This window comes from Lepidochelys olivacea (assembly GCF_965140295.1).
Source record: "Lepidochelys olivacea isolate rLepOli2 genome assembly, chromosome: 1".
Taxonomy (NCBI): Eukaryota; Metazoa; Chordata; order Testudines; family Cheloniidae; genus Lepidochelys; species Lepidochelys olivacea.
Window position 1 is genome coordinate 61,953,320 of NC_140411.1, and position 24,039 is coordinate 61,977,358.

Below are 24,039 nucleotides of genomic sequence, written 5' to 3' on the forward strand. Positions count from 1 at the left end.
AATTGGTTTAGCTGAATTGGTATTGAGCAAGGACTAGCTACAAGAGCACTTGTGTTCAGCATTCTTTCAGATGACTGTGCTCAAACCTTGCTCATAACACAAGGTGTAAGTGGTTAGCTGAAACAATGCTGAATGTGGTTTTTCCTTGTCTACCCTTGCAACTCAGTGGTGCCCAGTGTTAAGCTTATCACTGACAACTGCTCTGCAACTGTTTAGTATTGTAGTGTAAACTAGGCCTTAATGTTCTGCATTTCTTCTTCCTTTACTTCTTCCCCAGAGAGGCACCAGGACTACTTCTTATCCCAGATTCTAGTCTACGTTAGGATCTCTAGCTACCGTCACCCACTCCCAGTCTCCCCATTTCTACTCTGGAGAGAGGATTCATGGGTTGCTCATGGCAGGTCGGCCTCTATCCTCTGCACTCAGGGAGAGAAGTGGGCAAGGGGAAGTATCTCAGATTATGCACAATAAGCTTGAAAAATCTTGGTTGGAGAAGTAGCTGGTTGGATGGAGGATAAACAAGCCAAGGGAGGAGAAGGTTAGAGCTGAAAGGTAGAAAAATCTGAAAACTCACAACTCCTCTCACAGAAGTTTAAAGATCACAAGGCAGAGAAGCTCCGGGGAAGTGTTCCCACTGTTGTTTGTACCAAAGGGGCAGGCTGCCCCTGTGAGGTGTCTCATGTTGACCACAGCTCTGAACTGTCTCTGGAAACTGCAGAGAAAGGACCCTCACCGGGATGAGCCTGCAGAAGTGCTTTCAATCATGAATAATAAATAATCAAAGAAAATGATTTGCTGGGAGTCAATATGATGACTCACCAAATGCCATCTTAGTGATGGTGACATCTGAACGTGGGTAGGCAGAACTGACACATACAGGAGGTATGTTCAGTCAAAGCCAATTTAAAGCAGCTGGTGAAGACAATACAGAAGTGACTCAAAACAGGGTAGGCTTTGAGGAGCACTCACTGGAATTTTAACAACTAGTTTGCACTGTTCCCACTCCAAATGAGGATGCTCATACCTGTGTCAAAGAATCAGTAACACTGTTCCAATAGACACATGTGTGACTTTCTGCCAGCACACTTTTAATATTCACATGGTGCTCCCTTTGAGGTGCAACAAAGAAAACTAACATCTCTTATTTATACGACAACTTCCCAGAATTGACAGTGTCTAGCATCATCTGCTCCAACCCGGTGTTCTGAGTTTATATTTTAGAATATACAGACTTACATATGCACATTCCAAGTTAGACCTGCCCATCTTCCACATAATTTTCTGGAGACTGCTACTGCTAGATTCCTGCACTGCCTTCATCATGAGTCACATAAGCTTGGACCTTGTCTACACTAGGGAGTTTTGCACTGGGATAACTGCACTGATGTGGTATGCCCTAGCTTGAAGCTGCTGCTCTGAGTTTACCCTCTGGATTTATACCAGTGCAGCTGAATGGGTGCAATATCCCTAACACTGATGACTAGCTTTTTGCATCCCATTTGTCTGTCATCTTTAGGGTAAGCTACTTGGGACAGAGACTGGGTTGTCTTATTTTGAAGTACCAAGCACACTGCTGACACGTGACAAATAATGTTGGGGTTGGAATTAGGGCTATGGATTTCAACATTTATTGTCTGAAATATTCAGAGGCTGTTTTTAGGAACTAAATGCAAAACGTGCAGTTTCAGACGTTTCCAGTTGATGTTTATTTTACTTCACATGCACATGATCCTTAGTCTACTACACAGCCTAAAACATATGTCATGGCATGAACTACAGGGTGGGTTCCCAATTTTTCAGTGCTTGAGTCGTATCTTAACAGTGGTCTTCTCATGGATCATCTCCCTTCTCTTTCACTATTGCACAGGCCACACAATTGTGCCACCATATTCCCTCTGTTCAGGAGTATGTAATATCCCTGTGGCAGCTACAGAACTTGCCAGCACGAAGTGACATTGGGAAACTGATAAACCTAAAAATACATTGTTTATTTAATGAAATTTAGCAGGCAGATACAAGGAGAAACAGCACCACGTGACCGGCCAGTTCTCCAGGGATGACCAAGCAAGGATGTGTTTTGCGAATCACAGTTCAGGAACCTCTGCATTAGAGAAAAATGCAGCCTTATTGTAGGCATCACCATCAAGCAGGAAAAGACAGTCAGTGGAGGAACAATCAAATTCGACATTCCTGCAACTCTCTGGTTAAATGAATAAATAAGTAGTCAGGGAGACCAGGGCATCAGACCAGACTGCCTAAAGCCAGGCTACTCCCATCAGACTGCTCTGGGCAAGTGGCACTCCTCTCCCCCTTCTGTTGGTGGAGCTCCCTGGAGAAAAAGCTAGTAAAAACTAGAATCCCAACACTATTTTGGGATTAGTAGGTATTTGTATATGAAGGGATTATTCATCCCATCCCTAATTCAGACAAACTTGAGGTGCTTAGCACCATGTGTTACACCATACGGAAGAATCCTGAAACCAGGGAGAGGGAGGGAAATGGATGAATTAGCTGATTGAAGTCTTTTCTGTCTCTAGGTCAATGCCTGAAGATCACCTGCAAGCTTCAGCCTGTGAACAACACAGTGGCCCGGCTCCTGGGTGGATCAACTTGCAAAGATATGGATATTAATTTATTTCTGGCAACATTAGTTGCCTATTCTGAATAGGTTACTATAATACATATTTATCTCATATATGCTTTTAATTTCTGTAAACAGTGCCTAGTTCCTATAGTAACAGGCATTCTGCATATCACTAAAATAACTGAATTTCTTTAATTCTTTTGTATTACTGTGACTGATCAGTTCATCTCACTATAACTATAATATTTTGCCAAACCACTGAGCAGCTGAAGACAGATTATGAAACAGTAATTAACATGCATCAAAATCAAAAATACAATTCTTGTTAGGCGAATCACACAGGACTGCCATTAAGAGCATTTTACGCCAATGGCTGGACTTAATTTCTATATCAATATTGGCAAATTACAAATAGAGGAACAAGATTGCATGCTTTTTGCAACAGAGACACGTATTTCTGTTCTGTTTGTACAGCACCTAGCAAATGGCATCCTTTTCATGACAGTCCTAGGCACTACAGTACAACAAATAAATAATAACTAGGATTGTGACTTTAGAAATCAGGATATTTCCAAAAACAACAATAAGGGAGAACTGAGTTCAATCAAATAAAGGTAATCAATAGAAAGTACTTAAATTGGAAAAATTAATCAGGCTTTTTCTTCCTTTCTTAAGCAAAAGGTAAGTAAGCAGGGTAAACTGTATACAGTCCTCTTCTCTGCGCTCACTCCAAGTAAATATTTTTTTACCTCAACTGGATATACCACTGTGAAACTTTGCCTCTGAGCTACTGTCCTTCCTTTGGCTCCTACTCCACTTCCTTTACCTTCACCTTGACCTTCAAAGCCATAAGTGGCCTAGGACTCTGCCACATCAGTGTCATCATTTGTATCCATGGGCCACACCCATCCATGGCTAATGCAGCTGAGAAAGTCCAGAAAAAAAGCACTGCAGAGCTGGAGATAAAGCATGCTTGGCTGAAGGAGCTCAGCTGTGGAACAAAATTCCAGTGCAGATCAGAACAATACAGAATCTCATCACCTTCAGGCAATTCTGAAAGACTCTCCTCTCTGTTAAAGCATTTCTTCCATAATCAACATAATAATGACAATAAAAATATCTGTTCCACCTCCTGTTTAGCTGTGACATTCTGAAACAGAGCTCTGTGTAAGCTCGAAAGCTTGTCTCTCTCACTAACAGAAGTTCTTCCAATAAAAAAACATTACCTCACCCCCCTTGTCTCTGTAATAAAAACATTGGTATTTACTCTTACTAACAATTAAAAAAAAATTTTTTTTAAGTAGATCTTTCCAATTTCATTGACATCTGTCTACAAGTGACATACAGATTTTAGTGATGTGGGAAAATGTTTTGAGGGAAAAAATATCCAAGGCATAGATTAAGTTAAATTGACCCTGCTTAAAAACAAAATGCCTTTAACCTCCACCCAACCTGAAACTACTGCTATAACTGAGTTAATTCATATGCATCCTTACTTTTGTTTTCACATTATTTTTCCTGAAATTTTGGGATGCCAAAATATAACAATTCTTTAAAAAAAAAAATAAAAGGAGACTACTTTACACTTACAACAGTACATGTCAGCTGGGTGCTTTACAAAAGTGGGCATTTAGCTCCATTTTAAAAATGGGGAAAGCGAGGCACAGAATGGTTAAGTGACTTTCTCAATGTTGCAGGGAGATCCAGTGGCAAACTCAGGGATAGAAACTATGTCTAAAAATAGCCTTTCATATCTATATAATTCAATTGATCAGAGCTCTAATATTCACCCAATAATATACATAATTTTATTTGGTACAAATTAAATGCTCTCTTTATTGATATGCTTAAACATAAAACATGAGCACATTTTAAAAAACAAACATATTAAAGGTCTTATGGGGCCGTAGTAATTTTTCCTCAGTGATCAACTGTAGTGGTTCCCCTCTCCCCATTAACCAGTTTAGTAAAGAGCTTTTTTTTAAACTGAGTATTATTTGTTCTCAGGTAGACTTAGGATCACCATGAGTGTCATGACTAAAGACTGATCCTAAAAAGCACAAAGTGCCCATAAATTCCCAATCAGTATTAACTATGGATGATCACCACCTCACGGGATCAGGCCCCTAAGGAACACAGTAGAATAGGAAGTAAAAACGCAGTACTGCTGGGATGCAAAACACAAAGTTACAGGTCCCTCTAAAGTACATTTTACTTTAAAGCGATCAATATTTAACAAAACTCAAAACTATTTAAAAAACAAAGCCAAAACTCAAAAGGTTTCTAATAAAGATAAATCTAATACAAGTTTATTTTGTAATTTTTTTGTCAGAAACAAGACAAACGTATAGAAACATCCAAGAAACTTGCTTTTAAAAATGAAGCCAGGCAAATTACAAAGTATTACTCTTTTTAAGATCTCTTGGTACTGAATTGTGCTCAGTCCAGTCTGTTTAACTGCAGCGTTCCCTCAGCGCAGTCCCATTATTCTACAGCCTCTGTGTTTGCTTCATTAACAGTGACATTAATCACTCTTCTCTTCTCCTTGATAATGTCTATATTCTGGCTTCAGCTCCCATGTGTTTTTGTGGGTCCCCTTAACATTGTAGATGCCTATTTCTCTTAAAATTTCTTTCAAGTATATCTGAAAAGAAACAAAACATTTAAATTAGAAAGACACGCAATTACTGTAGTTCTAATTGAAAACAACACACGATCTGCCAACCCACATTTACACTGTTAATAAAAATGAAAATGAAATAATCTGACAACTACCAATAACAATTTCTTTATAAGGTTTAATAGTTTAATGGAACTAACTTCTGACACTCTGTGCGATTAGTTGTGCAATAATTGCATTTTGAATGAATGTCTGACAGGTTTTAAATCCCTTGACTACAATACATATTAAAGCAGAAGTAGATTTAATAGTCAAGAATGCATCCTTGGAACTGGAGAAGGAACACCTGAGTCCCAACTATGACAATTCTTCAGTTGGCCTCTTTGTTTAGTTTAGAAGTGCAGCACCTCTAGCGAGCTGAACTAAGGGTCAGATGTTGGGGCAGCAGGTGCTTGGAGTGTCACAGAAGCAGTATTCTTAACATCCCAGGAAGGAGGATTATATAATATCTGTAGAGCACATGTAAATGCAAAACATTAATACCCAGAGGTCGGGAGGCAAGAAGGATCCCACGGCACACTGATTTGTTGGGAGATTAGAAAAATCAAAAGGCTGCAAGATGCCGAAGATACCATATGCTTTACAAATGTAGCTACACCAAAATTCAGAGTGGACAATTTTATCTTTCTACTGGACAGTACTACAATGCTACAAAGGAGTCCAAGTGACGAAGCGCCTTCAACTTCAGAGGCTCGGAAATATGGCAGGAAGTCACATGTGCTGATGGTGAGCTTCTGAGTGTAGGAGTTTCAGGAGGTTACTGCAAGCTGTCCCAATCACCTCAATAGATACATTAGGGGAGTAAATACCTGAGAGGGTGAAGAGATATTTCAGCTAAAGGACACTGTTGGCACAAGAACAAACGGGTATAAAACTGGCTGCGAACAAATTCAGGCTGGAAATTAGAAGGTTCCTAAGCATCGGAGGGGTGAGGCTCTGGAACAGCCTCCCAATAGAAGTTGTGGAGGAAAATACCTTAATTAGTTTTGAGAGAGCAGGACAAATTTATGAGTCCAACTGTATGACCGTGTTGCTTCTGATGGCAAGGTGCAGGCTTAGCAGCCTTGGAACTAATTTGTGGTTTATATCTTATGCTCCTAAAAGCTCGTGTTTCAGCCAGCCACCTGTGGGGTTCAAAAAACTATTTCCCGCTCCACCCCCCATGTATTCTGGATTTTTTTTTTTTTTTAAATCTCCTTCCTTTGGAGCAGCAGGGATGGCTGCAGCTGGAGATGGGCCACTGGATGGGGAGGGCCAGGGCTTTGAGGTGGCTTCAAGCATCCTCTCTCAGGTGCTTGGCTGGCTGGTTCTTGCTCACATGGTCATGGTCTAAGGGATCGCCATATGTGGGATTGGGAAGGAATTCTCCCCCAGGTCAGACTGGCAGTGACCTTGGGGATTTTCCACCTTCCTCTGTGGTGTCAGTGCGGCTCACTTGCCAGGATTATCTGGGTATATCTCATTTCCCTGCCATGGGGGGCCTCAGGCACAGGTGCACCTTGGTCCCTCCTATTCCCTGCCTATGGTGCATAATAGTCTAGTCTCTTGTAGGCTGTTATCGTTTGATCTAATTTTGGTTGTTGGATTTAGTGTTGGTGGCCTGTGATATACAAGCAATCAGATCTGGTGGTCTCTTTCTGGCCTTAAACTCCATGACTATGACTCAAGCCTATTGGCAGTGCTGCTCATTTACTGGATCCTCAGCTGCTTCTGGATGTGCAGATGATACCAGTGACCAACTGCTTTTTTCCTCACTACTTTTAGCCAGAGGTTGCAACCTTTTCTTTCAGATTGCTACAGTGATCCTTGCTTTTGTCACCTCAAGTCTGTACTTAGTACCAGTACTCCACAAGATTTGTTAAATATCAACATTCAATACCTCAGAAAGCATCTTAGTCATAGAATCATAGAATATCAGGGTTGGAAGGGACCCCAGAAGGTCATCTAGTCCAACCCCCTGCTCGAAGCAGGACCAATTCCCAGTTAAATCATCCCAGCCAGGGCTTTGTCAAGCCTGACCTTAAAAATCTCTAAGGAAGGAGATTCTACCACCTCCCTAGGTAACGCATTCCAGTGTTTCACCACCCTCTTAGTGAAAAGGTTTTTCCTAATATCCAATCTAAACCTCCCCCACTACAACTTGAGACCATTACTCCTCGTTCTGTCATCTGCTACCATTGAGAACAGTCTAGAGCCATCCTCTTTGGAACCCCCTTTCAGGTAGTTGAAAGCAGCTATTAAATCCCCCCTCATTCTTCTCTTCTGCAGGCTAAACAATCCCAGCTCCCTCAGCCTTTCCTCATAACTCATGTGTTCCAGACCCCTAATCATTTTTGTTGCCCCTCGCTGGACTCTCTCCAATTTATCCACATCCTTCTTGAAGTGTGGGGCCCAAAACTGGACACAGTACTCCAGATGAGGCCTCACCAATGTCGAATAGAGGGGAACGATCACGTCCCTCGATCTGCTCGCTATGCCCCTACTTATACATCCCAAAATGCCATTGGCCTTCTCGGCAACAAGGGCACACTGCTGACTCATATCCAGCTTCTCGTCCACTGTCACCCCTAGGTCCTTTTCCGCAGAACTGCTGCCTAGCCATTCGGTCCCTAGTCTGTAGCTGTGCATTGGGTTCTTCCGTCCTAAGTGCAGGACCCTGCACTTATCCTTATTGAACCTCATCAGATTTCTTTTGGCCCAATCCTCCAATTTGTCTAGGTCCTTCTGTATCCTATCCCTCCCCTCCAGCGTATCTACCACTCCTCCCAGTTTAGTATCATCCGCAAATTTGCTGAGAGTGCAATCCACACCATCTTCCAGATCATTTATGAAAATATTGAACAAAACCGGCCCCAGGACCGACCCTTCGGGCACTCCACTTGATACCGGCTGCCAACTAGACATGGAGCCATTGATCACTACCCGTTGAGCCCGACAATCTAGCCAGCTTTCTACACACCTTATAGTGCATTCATCCAGCCCATACTTCCTTAACTTGCTGACAAGAATACTGTGGGAGACCGTGTCAAAAGCTTTGCTAAAGTCAAGAAACAATACATCCACTGCTTTCCCTTCATCCACAGAACCAGTAATCTCATCATAAAAGGTGATTAGATTAGTCAGGCATGACCTTCCCTTGGTGAATCCATGCTGGCTGTTCCTGATCACTTTCCTCTCATGCAAGTGCTTCAGGATTGATTCTTTGAGGACCTGCTCCATGATTTTTCCAGGGACTGAGGTGAGGCTGACTGGCCTGTAGTTCCCAGGATCCTCCTCCTTCCCTTTTTTAAAGATTGGCACTACATTAGCCTTTTTCCAGTCATCCGGGACTTCCCCGGTTCGCCACGAGTTTTCAAAGATAATGGCCAATGGCTCTGCAATCACAGCCGCCAATTCCTTCAGCACTCTCGGATGCAACTCGTCCGGCCCCATGGACTTGTGCACGTCCAGATATTCTAAATAGTCCCTAACCACCTCTATCTCCACAGAGGGCTGGCCATCTCTTCCCCATTTTGTGATGCCCAGCGCAGCAGTCTGGGAGCTTTCTTGTTAGTGAAAACAGAGGCAAAAAAAGCATTGAGTACATTAGCTTTTTCCACATCCTCTGTCACTAGGTTGCCTCCCTCTTTCAGTAAGGGGCCCACATTTTCCTTGGCTTTCTTCTTGTTGCCAACATACCTGAAGAAACCCTTCTTGTTACTCTTGACATCTCTGGCTAGCTGCAGCTCCAGGTGCGATTTGGCCCTCCTGATATCATTCCTACATGCCCGAGCAATATTTTTATACTCTTCCCTGGTCATATGTCCAACCTTACACTTCTTGTAAGCTTGTCAATTATTTTAAAACTCTTGGGTGAAAGTTACGTGGTCTGGCAGATTTTAAAATGTTTAACTTTAGTAGTTATTTAACATCCTACCTAACTACTGTCAGAATAATTGTGATAAAACAAAGTCATCCCTTTAAGACGTGAGTATATCATCTTGTTTTCTTCCAAATAAAGAACATGTACGTACTGAAAAATGCCTTCCCTTCATCATTACTTACATTTTACCAACCCCACCTACTAACAGACTTATACGATTGTTAGGATTTCATTTGTTCCAGATATACATTTTTAAAGTGTGGCTATTGGTCCATAATAATTTACCCCCGACTTTATGAAAATATTTACCATTTATATTATGGCAGTGCCCCAAGTCCCCAATCAAGATCATGGCCCCATTATTCTGGCACTGTACAAACAGAAGTAGATATTGGTCCCTGCCCCAAAGAGCTTACAAGCTGGCTAAAGCTAATCAGTTTTTTGACCGTGAAACAGTTAACAATGATTGCATCTAAAGATCAAGTACAAAGAAAAAAATTGGGGTTGTGGCCTCTTTTGCTTCTTCATAATGTATATTGGAAAGTTTTGCTGTTGGCTTGTTTTCTTTTTTTTTAAAAAGGATTAGATATTCAGGTACTGCCTACCCTGGAATACTATAGCAACTATAGTTTGAGAATCACTACATAAGATTTATACCCTGACACAGGTATAGTGTGAGCACTTTCCAACTCATTCTACAAAATGTATTGATCTGCGTTTGTTAGAATTGTTACAGCTTTTTACATCTCTAGTGACACTAAGTGATAACGTCTGCCTGATCCTTCTCTTACAGCTGAGCCCATGGAAAGCAGACATTTGTTGATACAACAGCCTGCCCTCTCTTCCTTGTGCAATTTTATCTCCTTCCCAAGTTTTACTTGGAGCAGAGCCTGAGGTGAACGTATGCAAGAAAGATTTGGCCAACTTTATATTTTGGCTTTAAGAAACTTAAAAAAGATGTGCTCTCTATCTTTTACAGATTCTGATCATTAGTATTCTCCCACATCAACATTTTACTAAGGGCATGGCTACACCTGCAGTTGTAGAGCACTGGGAGTAAACCAGCCTTCGGAGACAGCAGCAGGGAAAACCCTGCTGAGTGTTTACTCTCTCAGCTGGAAGCGCACTGCCATGGCCACATTAGCAGCTCTTGCAAAGCCACAAAGAGCAGTGCATTGCGATAGCTATCCCAGCATGCAAGTGGGCTGCAACATGCTTTTCAAATGCAGGGGGTGGGGTGGAGAATGACAGGGAGTGTGTTGTGTGTATGTGGGGGGAGAGAGAGTGAGTTTTTGGGGGGCTGAGAGCATGTCAGCATGCTGTCTTGTAAGTTCAGACAGCAGCAGACCTCCCTCCCTCCCCTTCCCCCGCCTCTCTTTCTCTCACTCAGAGCAAGCAGCATTCCTCAGTAACGGTTCCTCTGTCCCAGAGCAGATAAGCAGCCAGCTGTCAGAAATGGAGCTTTGAAAGGACATATCCACATTCCTACAGCGAGTTCAAAACAATGACAAGAGTGGCCACTTGACTTAAAGGGATTATGGAACGTTTCCGGAGGCTGATCAGAGCACAGTAATGCAACACCTCGTTCACACTGACGCCGCGGCGCTCCAGCGGGGCGCAGCAAACGTTATTCCACTCGCCGAGGTGGAGTACCAGCAGCGCTGTAGCCGCGGAGTCAGAGCGCTCTACGTACCTTGCCAGTTTTGGACGGATAGTGAGCTAGTGCACCTGGGGCTCCTTTATTGCGCTGTAAACTCGCAAGTGTAGCCAAGCCCTAAGCAAAGCATAGTCTACCACCACTTCTGTAAAAATGTTATTCTAATTAGATTTATGTAGGAAAATCGTTCTTAAAAATCCATTCTGATGATTATTATGTAATGATTATAAATAAACCTGGATTAATAACCACACATACAAACAAGCTGCTTTTTCATTATCCTTTTCCAGGTCTGCAATTAAAACGATCATTGGTACAAATGGCAAACAAAGAACACAGCGTTCATTTTGTACTGCATGGATGACTCTTCAGTGTCTGAGTTTTAAGTGCTGTAGAGAACTAACCCCAGCAGGTGGCAGCAACAGATTAAAGGAAACTGAATCTGAATCTGCACATTACTGAATCTGTGAGAACAGATGAGCTTCCTTCCAAACAATATACAGCTGCCTTCATATTACAAACTAGACAGACTTTTCAGCGGCCTGAGTGAGTATTCATATTTGATTCTAGATCGTGCAGATCAATGATGTGAGCTTTTTTGTTAAAATGATACTGGTAGCGTGCAAAATCTTTTCAAAAACATGCATGCCATACATACAATTAACAGGAACTGCATGCAAGTACACTGAAGCATGCACACATGGAATTAGGCATGCATTCATTTTCAACTCTTGTGCACCCGTGCACAGGCAACTTTGCACTTCCTGGCATGGTTTAAGAGTGTTTGGGACTAAGATCTATTTATGGAATCAAGGCCAAATTCTGCTCTTGAAGACGTGCACAGCTACCACTGAAGTCCATGGGAATGAAGCACAACAAAAGCTATATACCCACATAACCACATTAAGCAAATATATGTAGACAGTTATTGGATTGATTTGATGTATTTATGGCTTAGAAGACAGGTCACACAACTGCAAAATGCTTCTGTGGAACAGAAAGCATAGCGTGAGGAATACAATACTTATGGGCATTTCTGAACAGAATTCAAAGAACTAGGCACTTTATTTTTTTGGATCAAACAGAACAGACAGGTTTTTCTGAGAACAAGATTTGATTAACTTTATTTGATCTTTGTGAGGAAATTTAAGGGAATTTAGACCCTGTCTACTGTGGGATTAAACTGTTACCTGAAGCATGGTTTTAAAACTCAATTTAAACATGGTTTAAAGACACTGTGAATAGGATTAAAATTAAAATGAAGTTTAAACAGAATTTAGAAACTGTTAGAGCTTAATATTTTTAAAAAACAAGATGTGTTTTTAAAAATGTCAATAATTGTTTTAAGTGAGTTTGTTTTGTTTACCTTGTAAATAAGTTGTAGATGAAATCGCTGCACCCCCAAACCCTTTGAAAACAACTAAGCATTCTCCATATCTGTACATATACCCTTCTCCCTGCCAGCGCCAAAAGACTGGAGAGCAGGGGCTGGGAGATTTGGGCATGAGTAGAAATGAGATTATTTGCCAATTCTAGCGTCTCTCTCTTTAGTATAACTCAAAATTATATCAGAAAGTAACAAAGGAAGTCTCTCTTGTGGGAACAGTAAAAACAAGTTCACAAGAACAATGCAAAACAGGACTGATATTGAGTTCATTAGGTTGTTTTTGTTGCACTTCCCTGCTTGAGAAACTTCCCTTTGTTTTCAGTGAGTCCTGAGTTAGACTAAAGAGAAAAAATAACTGGTAGGGGAACCTCTCCCTTCTTCCACAATTGCGGAGAGGGGGCAGGAAGTTTAGGAACAGAGGGTAAAAGGTGAACACTTCATAGGAGCGCTGATTCTAAGGTTTCTTTTGATTAGAATAGAAAGGTGTATTTTAAGAATGTTTTAGGTAGCAATGTTCTAACTAACATATTTTAGAAACCACCTTTTATTCTCGTCAAGAGAAACTAAGGGGGAGTATAGATACAATATTATCTCCCTTGATCAAAAACTCACAGACCTCAACTACCCGTAATGTAAATCAACACTACATTTAAAAGAAAAGCATTTGAATTTTCCTTCAATCTCCATCAAATTTGTGCACTCTAGCACAAATCCTTAACAGAGACCTCAAATGCTTTCCTATCATTTATATACTATCAGATCAACACATCTGACTGTCACACAATGCATGCCTTTGGGAAGTCATTTTGCTGTAACATTGCTGAGGTGTGTCCTGCCACAGGCTTAGCTATCACAAAACAGTGTTTGTTAGCTAAATTCCTAGTTTTTCCTCACAGCTTTGGTGTACCTCAGTGGAAAAGCCCTCCAGAAGTCAGGGATAAGCAGTGGTGCTACTCTCTATGACTCAGAGCGAAAATATGTTCAGACTGTTCGTATGTTGACCCCCTGGAAAAGGGAGAGAGACTGATATGCCTCAGTGTATTCCTTGGGTCAATATAACATTTGCCCATTAAAATTACTGAAAGCAAGTACACCAAGAGCAGCCCTGCATGTTTAACAGTGACTACCTGAACAGTCAGCAGCTCTTCCCTCACTGTCTTCTAGGTTGGGATTCATTGTTGTAGTGAATGATACAAGGGTAGTAAGCAGCAAGGACATTTAAATCCTTTAAGGCACCAAAGAGATGAGATTTGAATCCCTAGTGTCCTTTCCCACTTCAGAGTAATTTCCCCATGGCTATGGGTGTCTTTAGTGAAGTGGGGGGGAGAGTGTGCAAACCTCTTTATTTTTAGCCTCAGCCAGTAGTTTTTGGCATTCACACTGCAACAGATTTGTCATCAAATTAAAATGTGATGGGTTCAGCTTGGCACATATTTTATGTTACGGCTAAGAAGTTATAAAATATTCTGTTGACAAACACTATCAATGTAGAACTGAAATTTTAGGAATCAGCATATGAGGAGCAACAATGTTGCCAGAGGACAGGTCTCAAGAGTTTTTTAGATTTATTGCAAAAGGGGTACAAAGAAAAGGTAATCCCGTAGGGGAAATACTGCCAAAAGACGCTATTTTAAAACCCTTATTCTCACTGTATCAATTCACTTTTCACCAAATCACCATGAACAAGTCAGACAGTGCTCAAAGGTTATATTCTATCTTTTGGGTTTTGCCATTTCAAAGAGATTTTTACAAAAATAAAGGTTTTAAAGCTTCTGTTAAAACCCAACTCTGTAACACAATCTTAACTAAAGTGCTGTCACCCCTCCATCATAATGGATCTACTATACAAAAACTACTGCTGTTACCTAGAAAATTTAAATTCCTGGAACAACTCTTCCAACTGTGAAATACTGAGCAGAGAAGTAGTTTAGTTAAAATTACAAATAAAACGCCATCCCCCTTTGGCTCAGATCCTTCTTCACGGTCCGAGTCCAGAAGGTCATTACAAGCAACTATTCCCCCATCTCTAACAGCCTCTTCTGCAGAGTCAGACAAAATTCAAGACTCCACATTATTATTAGTGGTGGGAGAGCGTGAAATGACATGGGCTGAAGTGTCAAGATTAAGCATATTACAACCTGATTCCCCTCCTCTCCTTTACACCTAACCTAACTCCATCTCCCAGCTTTCACAATGCCTAGTGGAAATTAGCATCCAGATGGCACAATGGAGTCATTAAAGAGAATTTATCTACTCACTAATATCCTGCACTATCAAAGGTACCTGTCATATTATAGCCTAAGCATCCTTTGGATTACTCAGTGCTATTGACAGTTTCAGTGCTATTGGATGCTCAAATAGGCATGGTAACTAAGCCACCCACTTTCATCTGTGAGTGGCCTGAAGACTGCACTGGCCTGAAGATTGCTATTGCACTTGCTCCTGGCCAAGAGATGCAAGCCTTTAGTGACCTTCAGGCTGATTAGCGAAACTCATCGCTTGGAATGAAACCACGTGCCCTGAAAAAGCTCCAACCGGAAGAAAATGCTCCGGTTTTCTGTCTGCTTACCAACACCTATCATCATGAGTCCATCACTTCATTCTCTACCATCTGCACTTGCTCCCCTTTGATTATACAGTCCAATTCAAGGTCTCTGTTCTGATATTCAAAACCCTCCCGGGCTTTGGCCCTGGCTACCTCAGGGTATGTCTACACAGGGGAAAAAAAAAAAAAAAAAAAGATCCACCGCCTCAGAGCCTGGGTCACCTGACTCAAGCTCATGAGTCTCACGCTGCAGAGCTAAAATAGCAGTGTAGACATTTGGGCTTGGGTGGAAACCTGGGCTCTGAAACCTGATGAAAGGGGAGGGTCTGGAAGGGTAAAAAATATTTACTCTGATATTTCTAGCCCTGTCGCTTGGGCCTAAGTCAGCTGGCCTGGGCTCAGAGACTTGCTGCCATGGAGATTTTTTTTTTTTTTGGCTGCGTAGCCTACCCTAAAAGATCACCTCTCCCTCTGTGATCAGTACCTCCCAAAACAGCTCTATTCCACTGGAACAATTACACTGTTAGATTAGCCTGACTGTCTAAGTATTAACACACAAGTGAGCATAATAAATATACCAGTCTGCATCTAGAATTCCCATATCACCACAAGTAAGTTTTATGTTGGGTTTTTTTGCAGTCTGAAGCAAAACTGTAAGTGATCAGGGATTCAAGACAACTTCCATAAATATTCTCCTTTTGTGAAGAGAATGCCTTGAAAATGCTGGAGCTGAAATTAACAACAAAAGCAAGAGTCTTCTGGGGCAGATACCGTACCATAAAAAGGACGTCAATAAATTAACTAGTAGTGTTTCACTGAATACACAGCACTCGTTACAAAATTACTTGGCAACAAACAATAAGTAGATAACATTACTGAATCTCACCGCTGAGTCTGAAAAAGTAGTCGTCATTCAACCAAAGACAACCTTCATCTCCACACTCGTAATTGATGTTAAAACTATTTTTTGAATCTGGTTGTTGTTATTAGGGATTCACGTACTTTTGTGGAAGGGGATGCTAGATTATTTTCTATGTAAGTACATAAGTAGATAAGGCAAAAGTGTTCAGATGCTCTTAGATGCATGAATTGTGTATCTTCAATTCATTTTTCAACTTCAGGCCCAAGATTTAGTCCCCGAGCCTTTGCTTGATGGCTCTGTCCACTTTTAAATCCACAGGGACAGAAGTGAGTGGTATATTTTTTAGAGAGACTTCTCTTTGAGCATAAGTGCACCTGCAAATGCTCCTGATATCTGGATGGCCTCATCTGCCACTTGTCTCAAATGTTCTTAAGGCCAACTGATTATCAGTTTCACATTGATTTTTTGCTGTGACACAGTAAGTTTTTCCTCAGTGCCCCACATTCTCTGTCCCCCTTCTTTGCTTTTCACATCCTTCTTTATCTCTCTACCCTTGCCCTTTGCTTCAGATCTTGCTCCCTAACATAAAAGCAACTTTTTTGAAGTGAAGAAAGCGATAATGAAATTAAACCTGCTCTAAACCCATTGAAGCTAGTCGGAGTTATATGCACGTATACAAGTGTCAGAACATAATTAAAAGGGCAATTTCTCCAAGAAACTTGTTGCCTATCTCTTACAGATTATTATAAAACACTCAAGCATATTCAATATTATGTGCAAGAGTTAATTAATGCAATATGAAGGAAAACAAGCAGAGAAAAAAGTCAGGAAATGCCAAAATTTAAGTTTTTTTTAAAACATAGTGTTAACTTGGCAACATTGCACGTCCTGTATATTTGAAAACTCTCTCCAAATGAAATTCAGCATATTTGTGCAACCTCACCAAGTTAAAGCCTCTAAATATAATATTATCTCAAACTTGTGGCACATTAAATTGAGAAAATTAAGAGCAATTGAAAAGTATGGGAGGGAGAATGCTACTACCAGTGAATGCTACCACTGTCAGCAAAATTTAAAAAAGGGCAACAGAAACAAAAAAGAACTTTATTAAAAAGTTAAACTGGAAACCTCTAGTTTAGAGCAATACAGAGTATTTGAAAAACCAATCCCCACTGACAGAAAAATAAACAGTAATGAGAAGAATGTGATTTCAGAGCAACTTTTGAACTTCCCACTGCTCAGGCTGCATTGGTAAGGAAGTCTGATGTCCTCGCACAGTATTTTCCAGAGGTTTGTCTGAAAAATCTCAAAATAAACCAAATCACCAACTCCTGCTCATTGTTTTCTGTTCTTCAGCAATATCCATTATTTTAACGTTACCCCATGACATTTATTACATGCACTAAGAGCTATGAGATCAGACATTACTGCACCAATACTGTTCAAATATTCTGCAATAAAACAGGTAAAAAGGAGCCCACCTAGTAAACCATTCGCACACAAAGTCTTTCAATTTTTTTGTTCGGGAAAACTGTCTCCAAAATTTCAAAGACTGGAGTTACAGCATAAGACGCTCTTATTGCTACTGCATTTTTTAAGGTCTGAGAAGTCTCAATGCAGTTTTTTAAATGGAGAGTGAAATGTTAGCATGGCATTATAGTGAGAACTTACTTGGGGAAGCTGCAAAATGCATCAACATCTAAGCTCTGAAAAATGTTTTCCAAAACTTATGAGGAATGCAAAAATACTCGAGAACAAGTGGACTGAGCTTAAGTGTTAGAAATAGTTATAAATAGTCCTCACTATTAGCCATTTATAAAAAAATACAGTTCAAATTAGACACAGTAGTCCTATTCTTTAGTGAATATTTTATTGTTTACACACCAGACAAATTCCGTTCATTGTTATTTATTCAGTCTAAGTCTGGAACAATTCCAACAACCTCTATGGAGTTACTCTATATTTAGATCAGGGTAAAGGAGAGTAGATTTGACTATTATCATAGTGTAATTTGTATGTGTTTATATTATTTTGAAGTAAAAATATAAAATATACTAGAATTCACAAGAGACCTGCTCTGTGTTTACAGGACTTCAGAATAAATATAATGTCAGATCCAACATATACCAATGTATGCTTCAAAAGTGTCAGAAGGATGCTGTTTACAATCACACCAAAAATACTGGCATTTATTTGCTATTTGATTCACGAAGTTTTTGACTGTTTTGCTACGTGAAGTTTTAACACTAACACCCGGTGAGATAAGCATCAATAGATTAATTCTAGCACAGCTGAAAAAAGAATTGGCAAAACCTTTTAGTCAATTCTGAAAATAACCACAACATTTAGAAACCTAGAGGAAAAATTACATACCAAGAAAGTCTTAAAAGCTATTTTAGAAAATCAAGCCGTGAACACTTATGCAGAGTTTAATTAACAGCCAACCTCTTTACAATAAGTGGGAAGAGGAAATACCTGTTGGACCTGTTGGCATGCATGTGTGCACGCGCCGGCGGAAAGCAGAGCTGCTGTAACAACAATGAAGCCACAGTGGGAAATAGGAACAGATACTATATTTTTGGAAAAAAATATTTCACACTAGAGATTAATGTCTACGGGGCACCGAGAAAATTGGCACACTGGAATGAAAATGGGCTGAAGGGCAGGAAACAAATAGCTGATAGCTGCTAATGGAATTGTTTCCATTTAGAAAATGCTTACTAGAGAAGTACTTAAAGGAAACAGTTAGAAACTTAGCATGTTAATTTGGGAGGGGGTGGGGTCGGTGGCATATTGAAAGAATGTTTTTAAATTATCAGTACACTGGATATCATGTGAACAAAGAGGAAGGCAGCCAAGCACAGGCTGTACTATCCCCACTAATATTTGGTGTAGGGGAATCAGCAAACAAAGATGGCAAACATCCATCAAAAAAGTAAACAGGAAGAGGCAACTATATATCACGTTCTTCTGAACGGACACTGCAGAACATACTGAGAGGGAAAGGGTTTAACAGCTGTAAAATCTTGGTAGTCTTCAGAGAAATGGGCAGGTTCAGTGCAAGTAAACAGGAAAACGTGGTGCTGGGTTGGAACAAAATATAAATTTAGGTAGATTGTATCATTATTAAGAGTTTTACGGTTAAAAGCAATAGAGCTCACTGAGATTAGAGTAATTAATTAATGTAGATCCACCACACTATGAGCAGAATATAATTTCTTTCATGGAAATAAAACGAAAGTGACAGATATTATTTAAATTGGTGTAGAGCCCAGTTTGTGCTATGTGCTTTTCAAATACAGAAGATGACAAAGTCCCTGCTCCCAATAAGAACAGCCTGAAAAGATGAGGACAAAAAAGTGTGACTAAGGGGTACAACATATAAGCAAAGCAATCAAGATGATGATTGGTCATGTATTACTGGTATATTTTTATCTTTTTTTTTTTTTTTTAAATTGAGAACACAAGATTCCCTTCCCCATTCCCTCCACACAACTCAGCCCTCATCTTCCTCCCACACCAACTCTCAGCTTGTGTCCCTACACCCTCCCACTCCAAACAGATGAAGAGTTTACTCATATAATAAATAAATGAAACAGAGAAATGGATGAATTAATCAGCTTGTTTCTTCTATGTGTTCAGCCTTCAGGTGCCTGAATAAGAGAATCATGGCTTTGTGGACTTGCTCAAGGAGGTCACTCCATCATTTAACTGGTTAAAATTTTTAAATAACTGTCTCCTTCCCCACTCTGAACACTAGGGTACAGATGTGGGGACCTGCATGAAAACCTCCTAAGCTTACTTTTACCAGCTTAGGTTAAAACTTCCCCAAGGTACAAACTATTTTACCCTTTGCCCTTGGACTTTCGCTGCCACCACCAAACGTCTAACACCGGTATTATTATTATTCTTAGGAAAGAGTTCGTTTGGAAACATCTTTCCCCACAAAATCCTCCCAAATCTTACCCCTTTTTTTCTGGGGAAGGTTTGATAAAAATCCTCACCAATTTGCATAGGTGACCACAGACCCAAACCCTTGGATCTTAAGAACAATGAAAAAAGCATTCAGTTTCTTAAAAGAAGAATTTTAATAGAAGAAAAAGTAAAAAAGAATCACCTCTGTAAAATCAGGATGGTAAATACCTTACAGGGTAATTAGATTCAAAACACAGAGAATCCCTCTAGGCAAGTTACAAAAAGACACAAAAACAGGAATATCCATTCCATTCAGCACAGCTTATTTTCTAAGCCATTTAAACAAACAGAATGTAACGCATATCTAGCTAGATTACTTACTAAGTTCTAACACTCCATTCCTGTTCTGTCTCCGGCAAAAGCATCACACAGACAGTCTATTTACTTACATATCTCCACATTTGATACGTATTAAGTGAGCAAAACTGATGTGTATTCAGTGTATTATAATAAGGAATATAGGGATCTAATACTTTTAGGTTATAATTTGGGCCACTATTTGTGTTGTGTATATAACATGGAGTGCTGGAAGGAGCTCAGGAAATTAGCCAGAGCTGCTGCAGTTCCTACTATTGGTCTTCAGGGATTGCTATTGTGTTCAGCAGGCTATTTACAGTTCTAGGGGTGGGTGCATAAGGGAGAGAACTAGGGAGTTAGACAGGCTGAACAGCAGCTCTGCATTTCATGATGCTTTGTTGAGGGTATCCATAAAGACAGAAATCCCGGGGAACTGGAGAAAGAGGCAAAATCCTACAAGTGAAACTCCTTTTCCACTTCCGCTGCCAGAACTAGCAGGGCATAAAAGGCAGTCTCTCCCCTGCAGAAGGCTGCTGGCACTTGCCAGAAGCCGCGGTTGGGATCTGCCAGGATGGGAAAGGGAAACAGAAAAGAAATCGGAGGGCTGGAGTGAGGTTGTAGAATGTCATTTCATCAAGGGAAAGAAGGGATAGGGCTACTCCCTCAAAGCCCATTTTTGAGTATGTATTTTTGTGTTTCTTTTCTTGTTTTATTTTCATCCTAAACAGTCTCACACACACAAATGAGGTAGAAAAAAGCCTGAACTGCCCCCACTCCCAAAAGTGGAATTTTAAAAGTCTGAATGTAGGCAATAATGAGAATTTAATATTAAATGTATTTGGGGCCTGATATTATGATACTTGACTTTTTTCTACCTATTTATATAGATAAAGAGTCTGATTTCTAGCATTAAAACACAGAAGCCAAACATAGAAGAGATCTATTATTTTAGCCATCTCTTTGCCAAGGGAGGAATTAATCTCCACAGTATTTCATATCTATTTAGTTCTGAATAAATGTATCTTAAAATTGTGTGCCAACTTTCCTCTCTTTACTATAAACACACAATAAATACATTTAAAAGGTATATTTTTAAGACTATGTACTGTAAGTATAAAAGACATATTCCTAATCATCAATATATTTTGTGGTGGTCATTACTGAAAAATATGTTACGAAGGCTATTATAAACACATACATACCACAGGCTGTTTGGTTATGTCCACCAAGTCCTTAATGTTGTAATACTGGTGTTTTTCAAAGGCAGAAAAAAGCATGTCCAACACTTGCTGTTTATCAGCCCGAGCTCGTTTTCCATCTTCTTTTTTCTTTTTTTCATACTCAATCTATGAATTAAAATATTTTTTTTAAAAAAGATGTACATGCAACACAATCTCTGGGTATTTCTCTATACAGAGTACTACAGTATCTATTTTGTAAAAAACCCATCTATTTAATAAAACATTTTGCAGCTACTTCCTGCCTTTCCTTTCCAAAAAATCAACATGTGAATGATCAATCAATCCCTAGTACCTCTAACACATAGATAAATAATAACTCCACTTCACAAATAAAGGAACAGATGCAGAGAGATTAAGTGACTTGTCCAAAGCTAGAGAGAGTTCACATCCCAGTGTCAGAACAGGGATATGAATTCAGAAGTTCTCAGTGTACACCTCTTGACGCAGTCAACTTATTTTCATTCTCGGGTGCATTTTGGTGATTTATTACACTATAATTATTCTGAAAGTCTATGTTTCTTAAATTTGAGAAATCTTCAAAAGAGCAGCAAGTCAGCAACATTTGCAAACTGCACCAGTCAATAAAGTGGGTTATAAAATACCATCTTGATTGCCAAGACCTACAGCATAACAGCTGGACTCCACAGAAACTACAGAATGCGCACAAAAATCCAGGCAGTCTACTTTTTTGTTTTAAACAGTACACAGACATTTGTATCCAAAGCACTCCACTGAAAATCCAACAGGCAATGAGCTAGGACATCCTGCAAATACTGAAGAGATATTATGGCTTTCCAACATTCTTATGACAGGTTTCAGAGTAACAGCCATGTTAGTCTGTATTCGCAAAAAGAAAAGGAGTACTTGTGGCCCCTTAGAGACTAACCAATTTATTTGAGCATAAGCTTTCGTGAGCTACAGCTCACTTCATCGGATGCATACTGTGGAAACTGCAGAAGACATTATATACACAGAGACCATGAAACAATACCTCCTCCCACCCCACTCTCCTGCTGGTAATAGCTTATCTAAAGTGACCACTCTCCCTACAATGTGTATGATAATCAAGGTGGGCCATTTCCAGCACAAATCCAGGTTCTCTCACCCCCCCACCCCCATACACACACAAACTCACTCTCCTGCTAGTAATAGCTCATCCAAAGTGACCACTCTCCCTACAATGTGTATGATAATCGAGGTGGGCCATTTCCAGCACAAATCCAGGTTCTCACCCCCCCCCACACACACAAACTCACTCTCCTGCTGGCAATAGCTCATCCAAACTGACCACTCTCCTTACAATGTGTATGATAATCAAGGTGGGCCATTTCCAGCATAAATCCAAGTTTAACCAGAACGTCTGAGGGGACGGGGATGGGAAAAAACAAGGGGAAATAGGCTACCTTGCATAATGACTTAGCCACTCCCAATCTCTATTTAAGCCTAAATTAATAGTATCCAATTTGCAAATGAATTCCAATTCAGCAGTTTCTCGCTGGAGTCTGGATTTGAAGTTTTTTTGTTGTAAGATAGTGACCTTCATGTCTGTAATTGCGTGACCAGAGAGATTGAAGTGTTCTCCGACTGGTTTATGAATGTTATAATTCTTGACATCTGATTTGTGTCCATTTATTCTTTTGCATAGAGACTGTCCAGTTTGACCAACGTGGCAGAGAGGCATTGCTGGCACATGATGGCATATATCACATTGGTGGATGTGCAGGTGAACGAGCCTCTGATAGTGTGGCTGATGTTATTAGGCCCTGTGATGGTGTCCCCTGAATAGATATGTGGGCACAGTTGGCAACGGGCTTTGTTGCAAGGATAGGTTCCTGGGTTAGTGGTTCTGTTGTGTGGTATGTGGTTGTTGGTGAGTATTTGCTTCAGGTTGGGGGGCTGTCTCCCGGCAAGGACTGGCCTGTCTCCCAAGATTTGTGAGAGTGTTGGGTCATCCTTCAGGATAGGTTGTAGATCCTTAATAATGCGTTGGAGGGGTTTTAGTTGGGGGCTGAAGGTGACGGCTAGTGGTGTTCTGTTATTTTCTTTGTTAGGCCTGTCCTGTAGTAGGTGACTTCTGGGAACTCTTCTGGCTCTATCAATCTGTTTCTTCACTTCCGCGGGTGGGTACTGTAGTTGTAAGCATGCTTGATAGAGATCTTGTAGGTGTTTGTCTCTGTCTGAGGGGTTGGAGCAAATGCGGTTGTATTGCAGAGCTTGGCTGTAGACAATGGATCGTGTGGTGTGGTCAGGGTGAAAGCTGGAGGCATGTAGGTAGGAATAGCGGTCAGTAGGTTTCCAGTATAGGGTGGTGTTTATGTGACCATCGTTTATTAGCACTGTAGTGTCCAGGAAGTGGATCTCTTGTGTGGACTGGACCAGGCTGAGGTTGATGGTGGGATGGAAATTGTTGAAATCATGGTGGAATTCCTCAAGGGCTTCTTTTCCATGGGTCCAGATGATGAAGATGTCATCAATATAAAGCAAGTAGAGTAGGGGCGTTAGGGGACGAGAGCTGAGGAAGCGTTGTTCTAAATCAGCCATAAAAATGTTGGCATACTGTGGGGCCATGCAGGTACCCATAGCAGTGCCGCTGATCTGAAGGTATACATTGTCCCCAAATGTAAAATAGTTATGGGTAAGGACAAAGTCACAAAGTTCAGCCACCAGGTTAGCCGTGACATTATCGGGGATAGAACACTATCTATCTTTAATCTCTCCTCATATGGGACTTGTTCCAAACCCCTAATCATTTTAGTTGCCCTTTTCTGAACCTTTTCTAATGCCAGTGTATCGTTTTCAAGATGAGGGGACCACATCTGTACGCAGTACTCAAAATGTGGGCATACCATGGATTTATATAAGGGTAATAAGATATTCTCCCTCTTATTCTCTATCCCTTTTTTAATTATTCCTAACATTCCATTTGCTTTTTTGACTGCTGGTGCACAC

General features: G+C 40.5%; 1 protein-coding gene across 2 annotated transcripts in view; it reads right to left on the reverse strand.

The window, feature by feature from the left end:
• Positions 1 to 4,396: 4,396 nt before the first annotated feature.
• GTF2F2 (general transcription factor IIF subunit 2) overlaps positions 4,397 to 24,039 on the reverse strand; it is a 127,865-nt gene continuing 108,222 nt past the window's right edge. For both annotated transcript variants that reach the window (XM_084636579.1, XM_084636578.1), the window contains 2 exons: positions 21,052 to 21,195; positions 4,397 to 5,228 (listed from right to left, as the gene is read on the reverse strand). In XM_084636579.1, the coding sequence (XP_084492705.1) occupies positions 5,109 to 5,228; positions 21,052 to 21,195 (264 nt within the window). In that variant the 3' untranslated portion in view covers positions 4,397 to 5,108. The remainder of the gene's footprint in view (positions 5,229 to 21,051; positions 21,196 to 24,039) is intronic.